This window comes from Chiloscyllium punctatum, chromosome 26, assembly GCF_047496795.1.
Source record: "Chiloscyllium punctatum isolate Juve2018m chromosome 26, sChiPun1.3, whole genome shotgun sequence".
NCBI lineage: Eukaryota > Metazoa > Chordata > Chondrichthyes > Orectolobiformes > Hemiscylliidae > Chiloscyllium > Chiloscyllium punctatum.
Genome location: NC_092764.1, coordinates 42,992,490 through 43,006,476, shown reverse-complemented (window position 1 = coordinate 43,006,476; position 13,987 = coordinate 42,992,490). Strand labels below are relative to the sequence as shown.

The 13,987-nt window shown below is 43.7% G+C and overlaps 1 protein-coding gene across 3 annotated transcripts in view; it reads right to left on the bottom strand.

Moving 5' to 3' along the window:
* Positions 1-13,987, bottom strand: part of phkb (phosphorylase kinase, beta) — a 288,598-nt gene that overhangs the window by 12,377 nt on the left and 262,234 nt on the right. For all 3 annotated transcript variants that reach the window (XM_072596241.1, XM_072596240.1, XM_072596242.1), the window contains 2 exons: positions 5,528-5,662; positions 523-652 (listed from right to left, as the gene is read on the bottom strand). In XM_072596241.1, coding sequence (XP_072452342.1) covers positions 523-652; positions 5,528-5,662 — 265 coding nt within the window. The remainder of the gene's footprint in view (positions 1-522; positions 653-5,527; positions 5,663-13,987) is intronic.

The window sequence follows — 13,987 nt, the reverse complement described above, 5'->3', positions numbered from 1 at the left end:
CTGTGTTGCCAACAAAGAGACAGGCATAGCTGGGGCCCATACGTATGCCCATGGTCTGGAGGAAGTGGGAGGATTCGAAGGAGACTCCCACAGCTATCTGCCTTTATTCCTGATGAAGGGCTTTTGCCCGAAACGTCGATTTCTAGTTGCAGCTGGGAAGACAATCAGACAGGCAACTATTCTGCCAGCTTCATTAAACACCTGCACCACTTTGAGATTTTTCCACAGAAGTGCAAAGACTGAAATACATTCACCTTAATGTGAGACATCTATTCCAATGAGATGGGAATTATAGCACTAAGTTACAGAACATGTTTCATGTCATTGTACATTGCAACATTTGACACTGGGAGAAAACATACTTGCAGTGTGCAGGTTACAATGGGTATGTATAGACCATTGCAGAATCACTTTGTGATCAAGTATAAGGCAATGGTTTGCACGAACATGGATGCAGAGCTTTGCTGAAGGTTTGACTATAAAATGAAAATGCTACAGGCCACTATCATATGATTTAAATACTTGGGGCAGATGTCTTCCAGTCACTATGATGCCTTCAGGAGTCCTCTCCAGAATCTGCCATACTCTGTCATAGAAACCCTTTGGAGTACGATTCAAGGAACCATCAAGATGACGCCTGTTTTTCCATGCTCTGAAGAAAAAGAAAGATGTCTCCACATTCTGCATTTTCAAAGAATTAGGGATATGAAAATAAAATTTGCTATGAATGGAATACACAGAGTTATTACATGCAAATGTGATCCTTTTGACTTGGCTAAAGGAACTGGTTGGAATTTGATCAATGACTTTCCAAAAAGAAGAAGAATGTCCAATTGAAATTCTGCAACATGCTGTCTCCCTCTGGATCAAGACCCCAACATTGAACTCCAGGTGTACTATTCTGTTCACAACTAATCTCATTTCATTTGGTGATCCCCCCTGACCCTCAAAACCCCACTATCTCCAAGTTCATAGTCCCCTAACCCCCATCCTCCTAACTCCTTCCCACAAACACGAGTGCTGGGCAGACTCTTTGTTACTGCCTCCTCCTGCCCCAAATAACTCATCTCTTCATATTTCGACACAATGTTTTTCTCCCCTTGTGCAGTCCCTTCCCACTTCCATCCCTGGGTTCTCCAACACTGTCAGTTTTGGAATTTCCAGTTTGCAGGCTCCAGTCATCTGCTCTTCACTATTGACGTGCAATCCTTTTACATGTCCATTCCTCATTAGGATAGTCTCAGGGCTCTCCATTTCATCCTGACAAAAGGCCTGGACTGTATTCATTCTCCACCACCCTCCTCTACCAGGCCAAGCTCATCCTCATTCTGAACAAATTCTCCTTTAACTCATCTCACTTCTTTCAGGTTAATGGTGCGCCCATGATACCTACATTGGCCCCAGTTATACATGGGGTTCGTGCAACAATTCTTGTTCCACTCTTAGTCAGATCACTCCTCACAACTCTTTCTTTGGTCCATTGATGACATCATCAGTACTGCTTCCCTCCCTTGACCAGAATTGGAAACGTTTATTGATTTCTTTTCCAATTCCCACCCTGCTCTCACCTTTATCTAGTCCATCTCTGACTCCGCTCTTCCCTTCCATCATATCCCTGTTTCAATTTCTGGGGAAAGGCTGGCCACCAATATCCATTAGAAGCCAACCAACTCCCACAGTTATCTTGACTATACATTCTTACTCCCTGGTTCCTGGATAGATGCCATTCTCCCAGATTCTTAGTCTCATCTGTTCCAATGATGACTGCTTTTATAAGAGGGCCTCTGAAATTTCCAATTTCAAACAAGAATTCCCTAGCACCGTCATTGACAGGGCCCTCAGCCATGTCTGACCTATTTCCGGCAATTTAGCCCTCACATTTTCTCTTTTCTCCTACAACACCAATAGGATCCTCCTGGTCCTTACTTATCTCCCCACCAGCATCCAGATCCAAAGGATTGTTAGCCACCATTTCCCCCACCTTCAGTGGGATACTAATACCAGACAAATATTGCACTTGCACAAAACCAGGCGATCCCTAATCATTCCTTGCCCCTTCAAATGCGTGTAAATCCTATCTTTCAGAATCACCTCCAACAACTTCCTTAAATGCTTGAAGAATCCTCGAATGAGTGAAAGATTAAACCAGATAGTAGAAAGAATATGAATCTGGCTGATTATTGTGAAGTAGTTTATTAGCAATACCATTTACATAGAAAGCAAATGATGTGCCTCAGGGTCTTGTGTACATCGTTATTTTATGTAATGGATCAGCTGCTAGAAAACTCACCAGGTCTACACCATGGGGATTTATAACCTCAGAAGAGCATTTAGTAGCTTAAATTTTTTGTTAAAAAAAATCTTGCCATCTTCCTCTTCAAGCCACAATGAGAATATAGGTTGCAGAAGGCAAATTAATTTGTCTCATTTTCTACATTCAATTTGGCCATCTGCACCATTTAACAGTTATTTTGATTTCACTTTACAGAGATGTACAGGCTATTAAAATGTTTTAAGCTGTAAAATGTAGAAGCTGAAGATTTATATTCTAATTTTCTACAAATGCTGGTTTTAGTTTAATAGCTTCTGCACTCATTTCCATAATATTCAGACACAAATTTAATGCATTTTGCCTTTACCTGAATTAAGGATTTGTAACTCAATGGTGATACTAACATCGCCTCTGTAGACTGTTTCATTATTTATGAAAATAGTTGAAATATTCATTTAAATTCTCAACACAAGTTTTGTACACTTACAAAGAGATCAGTTATATGCCATGCCATTGAATCATTAGACTAAATGTTGAAAAAATATATTTAGATTGAGGTAGCTTCAAAATTTATTTTGAGCACTTTTTAAAATCTAAATTGTCTCCAATAATCAAACCCCAATGATCACGATTTTATATCCTCAAATTAAATCTAAACTTTACAAAATCGTAGAAGAGAATTTCTATTTATATTGTAATTTTCATGACCTCTGGACATCCCTATACACTTTAAGGTCAACTACATAAAGTGGAGTGCCTCTGCTCTGCCTGTTCTTTTTACTGAGTTTCTATATTTTCCTCTCTTATTAGGAATCCTGGAGCAGCATGAGGAGAAACCTGATGTTTCTGATCTGGTCTCCTTCCTATCAGAAGGATACTGTGAAACTTGAAAGGGTTCAGAAAAGATTTACAAAGATGTTGCCAGGGTATGAGGATTTGGGCTATAGAGAGAGGTTGAATAGGCTGGGGCTGTTTTTCTTGGAGCATTGGAGGCCTTACAGAGGTTTATAAAATAATGAGGGGCATGGATAGGATAAATAGACAAAGTCTTTTCCCTGGGGTGGGGAGTCCAGAACTAGAGGGCATAGATTGATGGTGAGAGGGGAAAGATGTAAAAGCAACCTAAGGGGCAACCTTTTCATGCAGAGGATGGTATACGAATATGGAATGAGCTGCCAGAGGAAGTGGTGGAGGCTGGTACAATTGCAACATTTAAGAGGCATCGGGATGGATATATGAATAGGAAGTTTTTGGAGGGATATGGGCCAGGTGCTAGCAGGTGAGACCAGGTTGGGTTGGGATACATGGACGGGTTGGACCGAAGGGTCTGTTTCCGCAGTGTACATCTCTATGACTCGAAGTCCCAAGCGGCACAAGGAGAAACCCAGATACCTGAGTGGCGTGAGGGGTAACGAGAGTCCTGCAGAGGCGTGAGGGGTAACCCGAGAACAGGAGCGGGGTGAAGGGAAACCCGAGTACAGGAGCGGGGTGAGGGGATACCAGAGTACAGGAGCAGGGTGAAGGGAAATGCGAGTACAGGAGCGGAGTGAGGGGATACCTGAGTACAGGAGCGGGGTGAAGGGAAACCAGAGTACAGGAGCAGGGAGGGGATACCTGAGTACAGGAGCAGGGTGAAGGGAAATGCGAGTACAGGAGTGGGGTGAAGGGAAACCAGAGTACAGGAGCAGGGAGGGGATACCTGAGTACAGGAGCGGGGTGAAGGGAAACCAGAGTACAGGAGCGGGGTGAAGGGAAACCAGAGTACAGGAGCGGGGAGGGGATACCAGAGTACAGGAGTGGGGTGAGGGGATACCAGAGTACAGGAGTGGGGTGAGGGGATACCAGAGTACAGGAGTGGGGTGAGGGGATACCAGAGTACAGGAGTGGGGTGAGGGGATACCAGAGTACAGGAGTGGGGTGAGGGGATACCAGAGTACAGGAGTGGGGTGAGGGGATACCAGAGTACAGGAGTGGGGTGAGGGGATACCAGAGTACAGGAGTGGGGTGAGGGGATACCAGAGTACAGGAGTGGGGTGAAGGGAAACCAGAGTACAGGAGTGGGGTGAAGGGAAACCAGAGTACAGGAGTGGGGTGAGGGGATACCAGAGTATAGGAGCGGGGTGAAGGGAAACCAGAGTACAGGAGCGGGGTGAAGGGAAACCAGAGTACAGGAGTGGGGTGAAGGGAAACCAGAGTACAGGAGCGGGGTGAAGGGAAACCAGAGTACAGGAGCGGGGTGAGGGGATACCAGAGTATAGGAGCTGGGTGAGGGGATACCAGAGTACAGGAGCTGGGTGAGGGGAAACCAGAGTACAGGAGCGAAGTGAGGGGAAACCAGAGTATAGGAGCTGGGTAAGGGGAAACCCGAGTACTGGAGCGGGGCGTGAGGGAAAACCAGAGTACTGCTGCAGTGCGTGGGGAATCTTGAGTCCTGCTGCAGTGCGTGTGGAATCCCGAGTCTTGCTGCAGTCCGTGGGGAATCTCGAGTCTTGCTGCAGTGCGTGGGGAATCCCGAGATTCGGTGCAGCGTGTGGGGCATCTCGAGTCCCAGTGTAGTGCGTGGGGAATCTCGAGTCCTAGGCATGAAGAGACTCCTGGGTCCCAGTGCGGCACGAGGGAAGCAAATCCTAGTACAGCACGATTTCCTTTGTTGCTGCTGAGTGCTAGTGAGGAGTGGACTGGAGGCTGGAGAGAAGCGAGACAGTTGTTGGACTTGTGCCAGGTGTGGGCAGGCAGACCATGTTCTGACCTGCTGCTATTTGAAGCTCTTTAGTGGATTGTAATATAAATCCTTTAACTTTGTTATGACGGTCTTATTTATTTTTAAGACACTGTAGGAAATACTACTACTTTTCCTTTTAATCCTCCTTTGTATCCAAGATTTGTCCTTAGGTAATGATGGCCTAGACTTGGCCATTAAAGGCAGCTATTGTAAAATGTTTCACTGTACTCCTGTGCTGGTGCACACATGACAATAAAAATATTCTATTCTGTTCTAATATAGGCAGACTTGGTATTTGATAGCAGGATCCTAGATACAGGAAGTGGCCAGATAATTTGTTTTTGAGTTGTAGATTGAGGCGTAAATAATGGCCAGGGCACAGAGAGAATACCTTTGATCTTCTGTGAAAGGTGCCGTGGCAATTTTTATATCCATGCGTGCAGGGAAAGGGTATTTCTGTTAAATAGCTCACACAAAAGACAGCACATTTCAACAGTATACAGTTGCCATGTTACTTAATTGATTCAGAGTACCTGTCATGTTGGTCAGGCTGCAGAGTATCCAGAAGAAGCTTTTTGACATCACTTGGTGACATCTGGTACACATAATCATCAGATAGATTCTCACCTCGAATCTTTAGTTCATGTTTCATTGCATGGATGATCCATCTGTAGAGAGAACAGAGAAAACATCACAAATTTACAACACAAAATGAGGTCATTTGGCTCATCAGTTTTGTGGGCTCAGCTCCAAACAAAAAGCCATTGAGACTAATCCCACTACCCAGACCTTGATCCATAGAAGGAACGTGGATACAAAATTGGCTGAGGGACAGAATGGCTGAGGGATAGATTCACGGCTGATGGGCATTTTGCTGGTTAGAAAGTGGTTGGTAGTGGAATTCCCCACGGGTCAGTTTTGGGACCTTTGCTTTGATGCACATGATATTCACTTGTTGTGTAGGGGACCATTTCAAAGTTTGCAGATTTCACAAAGCTTGGGAGATTGTAAGCTGTGGGGTGGCCTGAATGTACTGGAGGCAAGGAACAAGAAACCAGAGTGATAGTGATAAGGGGCTTCATTATATAGGGAACAGACAGGCATTTCTGTGGCAGTAGACAGGATTTCAGAATGGTGTGTTGCCACCCTGGTGCCAGGTTCAGGGATGTCACTGAGAGGCTGCAGGGCATCCTGAAAGGGGAGTGTTATAAGACAGAGGTCTTGGTACATATTGGTATTAATATTTTGGCGGAATGAGAGGTGAGGTCTCGCATCAAGAATTTAGGGAGCTAGGCAGCAGACTAAAGAGCAGGACCACAAAGGTTGTAACCTCCGAATTACTCCCAATACAATGTGCTAGAGAGTACAATAATAGATGCACAGGATAGGTAAATGCATGGCTCAGATTTTAGGTTCTCCAATCATAGGGCTCATTTCTGGGGAAAGTCAACCTATACCAGTGGGACGGTCTGTACGTGAACCAGAATGAGACCAATAGCCTTGCAGGTGGGTTTGCTAACGCTGTTGGGAGGAATTTAAACTCGTTTGGCAGTGGGAGGGAACACAGCATTCAGTAGGGATACAGCATATTTTAGGAAATGTACTAAGGCCATGTGGCCTCTACTTTAACGTTAGGATTATTATAGGCAAGATGGACAAATAAAGAATGTGGATTGACACATAGAATTGCGATGCTGTAGCGTGGTTGAGGTGTAGTTGAAGGAGGGGCAGGACTGGCAGATCAACATTCCAGTGTATAGGCTTTTCAGACAGGTCAGGAGAGGGTGTAAAAGAAGAGGTGGTGGTGCATTATTAATTAAGGAGTCTGTAACTGCAGTAAGGAGGGACAATATCCTGGAAAGGTCTTCAAATTAGAATTTGTGGATAGAGTTTAGGAATAAGTAACACACACACACACCTGGGAGTGTATTATAGGCTCCTCAACAGTTAACAGGCACTAGAGAAGCAGAGAAGTCAATAATTCAGTGAGGTGTGTCAGAACAATAATAGCATAAATATATTATACTTCACCAACATTAATTGGGACAGCAGTTTAGTGATAGTAACCACAACACTGTATGTTTAAAGTTTGTTATGGAAAAGGAAAAAGTAGGTCTGTTAAAGAGGGTTTTGGATTGGGGGAAGACAGGTTTTATTAAAATAAAGCAGAATCTGATCTAACAAGATTGGGAACAGCTATTTCAAAGTAAATCGACAGCAGAATAGTGGGCGCCATTCAAAAAGGAAATGGGGAGAGAACAGAGGCTAGGAATACTGCAATGAGTAATTTACCTCCTCACTTCCCAGAGCCTTTTATAACACATCAGAGTCTGATGGAATACTCCCCAAGTGCCTGCATGATTGCAGCTCCAATAACACTTAAGAAGCTTGACACCATCCAGACAAAACAGTCCGTTTAATTGGCACCACATTCTCAAACAACAACCACCCTTCACTATCACCAGTGCTCAGTTGCAGCAGTGTGTACTATCTACAAGCTGCACTGCACAAATTCACTAAAGATCCTTAGACAACACTTTCAAAACCCATGTCCATTTCCATCCAAAAAGAGTAGGTGATATTTGGGAACACCACCACCTGCAAGCGTCCCTTCAAGCCACTCACCATCTTGACTACAAAATATATCTTACACTGTATGTATCCTATGTATCACTGTATATATCACTGTTGCTGGGTTAAAATCCTGGAATGCTCTACCTAACAGCATGTGAGTCAACCTACAGCACAGAGACTGCAGTGTTTCTTGAAGTGAAGGCAGCTCACCACTAACTTTGCTGGGGCAACTAAGGATGGGCAATAAATACTGGCTCAGCCAGCAATGCTATGTCAACAAATGAATTAAAGAAACTGCAATTCCATAATATCCAGTCATTTTAAAAGTACTCTTAATCTATAGAAGCATCATATTCTTGATCAAATTCCATGGCATAAAACCAGGTGAAGGAGGAGTGAGAAAATATATACAAAACACCTAGTTTTATCCAATTTCCTTAGTACACCGCACAACAAATTTGAAGTCCAGTAATTTCTATTAAACAGGCAAATAAGTCAGGTACGATATGTACAAGGTCCCACACACAGTAATAAGACAAGTTCATCTTTCCTTGGATGTTGAAGGTAGATACAGGGAGGAAGTCAGGACCGAGTGTCACTTGTGTGCTCTTCTTCAAATTGTGCAGTGCAAATGGAGCACGGTTTAATTTCTCATTCGAAGACCTCACTCTCTTGAACAGTGTGGGGATCAGCAAAAAAGTTGAAAAGAAATGAAAAGAGTGAGAACCAGAATCATGGCATCTACAAAACAGTTTCCAATTGTCCCCTCAAGGTTTAAACGGTGACTTCAGACTCATGCTATTGAGCGGCAAATGTCTTCTTTCCAGGCGTTCGTATTTCATTATGAGCCTGTCCCATCTCATTTATATACAGCTTCCAATTCTCCTCCTTCCCTGAAAAAAATGATGGCAATTCTTGACACGAGTGCCACAGCAATCACACAGTTGTAGCTCACCACTTGTTTACATGGGTCTTCATCCAACTTTACCTTTGTGGATACTTTCTTCCTCATCTGCCCTCCATGGAGGTTGGCAGCAGCAATCTACCAGCCCATCACACCATCATGCCTGCTCCCACTTGCACCATTATTTCCATTCTTCATGAGGTCACTTTGAAGCTCGGACACAGCATGTATGCTTCTACCAGACGTTTTTACACAGGGGCGCACAGGCATCTTATGCATCTATGCAGGATGCATCTTACAGTCTTTAACTTTGTTTCTTAGCACTTACTCAATTTGCACTTACTTCAGCTGCCAACCTCTGTTGCTTGAATTGCATTTTAGTCCAGAAGGAGAGACACAGGCAGTGTGTGAGGATGGGCAGAAACAAATTGTTAAAGAAACGGACATGATGTTGTATGGCACTGGGGTACATCAATGTCACACCTACAGTATGCACCAGCAGATTAGGTGGCAAACACAATGCATGTGCTTGAAGCAAATGGCCATGTCTGAAAGTCAAGAAGGGACATGTCCTTAGTGAGAGTGGATACCACCATAGTCAGTCAAATGGCTTATCTGATTCAGGTTTGGGGGTGGCCATAGTCAATCAGGTGCTTGGACTTACTACAGTCCCTTCATGGTCTTGTCCTGAGGATCAGCTCCTGGCTTGCAGGTGTGCAGCTGGGCTTTAACTAACTTTGTAGTGAATGAAACCTTTGAAGAGCAGGTGTACATGCTGGAATGGATAGAGATAGAGGAGGCTGATGTGCTGAAAATTTTGTCAAACATTAAGATTGACAAGTCACCAGGCCTGGACCAGATTTGTCCTCGGCTGCTTTGGGAAACGAGAAATGCAATTGCTTCGCCACTTGCGAAGATCTTTGCATCCTCACTCTCCACTGGAATCGTACCTGAGGACTGGAGAGAGGCAAATGTAATTCCTCTCTTCAAGAAAGGAAATAGAGAAATCCCCAGCAATTACAGACCAGTAAGTCTTACGTCTGTCGTCTGAAAGATGTTAGAAAGGATTCTGAGGGATAGGATTTATGACCATCTGCAAGAGCATGGCTTGATTAAATGCAGTCAACACGGATTTGTGAGGGGCAGGTCATGCCTCACAAACCTTATCGAGTTTTTTGAGGATGTGACTAGAAAAGTTGATGAGGGTCGAGCTGTGGATGTGGTGTATATGGACTTCAGCAAGGCATTTGATAAGGTTCCCCATGGTAGGCTCATTCAGAAGGTCAGGAGGAATGGGATACAGGGGATCTTAGCTGTCTGGATACAGAATTGGCTGGGCAACAGAAGACAGTGAGTGGTAGTAGAAGGAAAATATTCTGCCTGGAAGTCAGTGGTGAGTGGTGCTCCACAGGGCTCTGTCCTTGGGCCTCTATTGTTTGTAATTTTTATTAATGACTTGGATGAGGGGATTGAAGGATGGGTCAGCAAGTTTGCAGACGACACAAAGGTTGGAGGTGTCTTTGACAGTATAGAGGGCTGTTGTAGGCTGCAGTGGGACATTGACAGGATGCAGAGATGGGCTGAGAGGTGGCAGATGGAGTTCAACCTGGATAAATGCGAGATGATGCATTTTGGAAGGTCGAATTTGAAAGCTGAGTACAGGATTAAGGATAGGATTCTTGGCAGTGTGGAGGAACAGAGGGATCTTGGTGTGCAGCTACATAGATCTCTTAAAATGGCCACCCAAGTGGACAGGGTTGTTAAGAAAGCATATGGTATTTTGGCTTTCATTAACAGGGGGATTGAGTTTAAGAGTCGTGAGATCTTGTTGCAGCTCTATAAAACTTTGGTTAGACTGCACTTGGAATACTGCGTCCAGTTCTGGTCGCCCTATTATAGGAAAGATGTGGATGCTTTGGAGAGGGTTCAGAGGAGGTTTACCAGGATGCTGCCTGGACTTATCTTATGAAGAGAGGTTGACTGAGCTCGGACTTTTTTCATTGGAGAAAAGGAGGAGGAGAGGGGACCTAATTGAGATATACAAGATAATGAGAGGCATAGATAGAGTTGATAGCCAGAGACTATTTCCCAGGGCAGAAATAGCTAACATGAGGGATCATAGTTTTAAGCTGGTTGGAGGAAAGTATAGAGGGGATGTCAGAGGTGGGTTCTTTACACAGAGAGTTGCGAGAGCATGGAATGCGTTGCCAGCAGCAGTTGTGGAAGGAAGGTCATTGGGGACATTTAAGAGACTGTTGGACATGCGTATGGTCACAGAAATTTGAGGATGCATACATGAGGATCAATGTTCTAAATATAGTGTCACCGTCGTGAAGGTCATAAGGTTTTGACAGCGATGAGCACTTACACCTCTCCTATCATGCAACTCCATATCAAGCGCTCCATACAGACCAGATACATAAATAAAGAGTAGAAGATTGCATGAAAAAAGTTGCTGTAAGAGCTATGATGGACAAAGTTTCATGAAGTGCACTCAGAAAAGCAATTCAAAAATAGGAAACTGTAGCAATAATCTATATTTTCCAATATAGCAACTATAGACGAACTCATTTTTGGGAGCTGTGGTTGAGCCTTTTTGTTGTCTAGCTGCTCATTTCACTCAAAGCTTCTTGCTCTTCTCCCACTAATTCTTCCAATGGTGATTAGGTAGTCCAAACTTACGGCACAGATAACATGTTCAAAGTAGTTCACTTTTCAAGAGAAAGTGAGGACTGTAGATGCTAGAGATCAGAGTTGAAAAGTGTGGCACTGGAAAAGCACAGCGGATCAGGCAGCATCCGAGGAGCAGGAAAATTGATGCTTTGGGCATGCTCTTCATCAGGAATGGTGGGGTGGGGGAATGGGGCTTAGAGATGAGTAGGAGGGTGGGAGTGAGCTGGGGGGGGAGGGGGAAGGGAAATGGGAAGGTGATAGGGGGGTGATGGTGATAGGTCAGAGGCAAATGTTGAGCGGATAGGAAGGAAGGAAAATAAACAGATAAAACTGTTGAAGAGGGTGGTGCTGAGCTGGAAGGTTGGTTCTGGGAGGAATTGGAGGATGGGGAGATGATGAAACTGGTGAAATTGACATTGATGCTGTGTTGTTGGAATTTCTCAAGGTGGAAGATGAGGTGTGCTTCCTCCAGGCATTGGTGACTTGGATTTGACAGTGAAGGAGGCCCAGGACTTGAATGTCCTTGGCAGAGTGGGAGGGAATGTTGAAGTGGTTGGCCACAGGGCGGTGGGATTGGTTGGGGCATGTGTTCCAGAGATGCTCCCTGAAACGTTAAGTCAGTCGGTGTCTTGTCTCCCCAATGCAAAGGATACAACATTAAGAGCAACAGACAGATGAGGTGCTTGGATATGCAGGAAAATCTTTGCCGGATGTGGAAGGATCCTTTGAGACCTTGGACAGAGGTGAGGGGGGGAGGTGTGGGTACAGGTTTTACACCTCTTGCAGCAACAAGGAAAGATGCTGGGAGTGGAAGATGGGTTGGTTGGGGACGTGAACCTAACTAAGGAGTCGCAGAGGGAATGGTCTCTGCGGAATGTTGATGGGGTGGGGAGGGAAATATATTTCTGGTGGTGGTGTCTGATTGAAGGTGGTGGAAATGGTGAGGATATTGCACTGTATCTGGAGATTAGTGGAGTGAAAGGTGAGGTCTGGGATGGGGGGGGGGGGGGGATCTATCCTTATTGCAGTTGGAAGGGTGGGGTTCAAGGGCGGAGGTGCGGGAAGTGAAGGAGATACGCTGGAGGACATTATTGACCATGTGGGAGGGGAAATTGCGGTCCTTGAAATGTGAAGCCATCTGGGATGTCGCAGAGTGGAATTGCTTACCCAGGACCAGATACCATGAAGGTGGAGGAATTGAGAGTCAAGAATAGCATTTTTACAGGAAGTGGGGGGTGGGAGGAGGTGTAGACCAGGTAGCTGTGGGAGTTGGTGGGTTTGAATTAGATGTCCATGTTGATTTGGTCACAGGACCATTTGCCACTTTATGACACTATTTGTTATGAAGATGTGGGTGTACTTTACCTTTGAGAGAGTTAAAACCTAGCAGAACTATCTGACAGCACCAAGTGTTCTGAACAAGGTAACAGTGTAACACTTGGTCAAAAGCTAGATTAGCTGGTTGCCTAGAAACAACGAAACAGATTTGAATTAGGCCAATCAGTTTAAATTATACCCTAAAAAATACAAAATTCCAATCAAGTTTGAATTTAGTATATTGACAATCTTAAAAGCCAATGACACAATCCGATGCTTTGGGGTATAAGACCAGGGAAAATTGAGCAGTTGGGCGGAGAACTGCGAAGCCAATAATGTCTGCAGACTGCCCTAAGAATAGCTCTCTTAAAGGTACCTTTATTGATCAGTAATCTGTAAAGCAAAAATCCCTAAGAAGATGATGACACAGGAAGATCCAAAAAGAAAATTCCACATCTGGCTGACTTTGAAATTTGAGATTTTTTCAGTAAATCTTAATCAGGGGATTTAATAGGACTAGTATTATAGAAAGGAAAGTAAAAGATTGGTTACAGGAAGGAGTTATAATAGTTGTTCATTAATTATTCTCTGTTATACTTTAAGAAATAAAGTTGTTACTTTCACTTTAACTAGTTCTTGGCCTCTTGAATTTTCACAGATTACTGCATGGGACAAATCTATTCTGTGTTGCTGGTTCAAATTAAGCAGGAGGGTTTACCCCGTGTTGTAATATATTCAAGAATCATCCTGTTCTTCTGGCCTCATCCAGTACTTCTTTGTGAGTTCTTTTCTTGACGCAGTTTACCGAAAACACCGTATTTCAAAGTTGCTGATTTTCTTTTTTTCCTCTTTTCCAATGCTCCTGCTTCATATACATACTGGTTACTGACCAGACATAGTAATTTAGTACATGGATTATAGTTTCAAACTACAGTTGACAGGTCTTAAAATGTTACTTAGATTTGTAAAAACACTTCTGGCCCGTCCAGTCCTGTTTTGGATTTCAGTACCGCTTTTGACATCAATGGTACTGGGCTTCCCTAGATAGTTGAATTATTCACATGTTCTGACTTACTTCCATTTACTGTGATGTTACCACTGGAATGATCTTATTCTTTGAATACTAGCCCATGTCTACTGCTTGCCTTCATAACTACATCAATTACTTTTGGAAAGCTTCTTCATTTGTTGTGATAAATTTGGTTTGGTTGGTGCAGCCAATGTTGTTGATTACTCTCCCTCCTACCTTTATAGCGTCTCTTTAATTCCTCATTTGCTGGAATAAGAGAAACAGTCCAGTGAGAAAGCACAGGCTTTTATTTTAATTGCTCCCAAATCACAGATTTGTTTTCAAATCTGATTGGTGCTATCTGAATTCAGTAAATAATCCTGATGATTTGAAGATTTTTCCATTGATGCTCACAGCATCTGGCATTTCTATGAGATTATTTTGATGGGACTTTATTAAATGCTTTAGTGCAATCAATAAGAACATAGGTAAGCCAAAATTTTAATGTCAATGGCT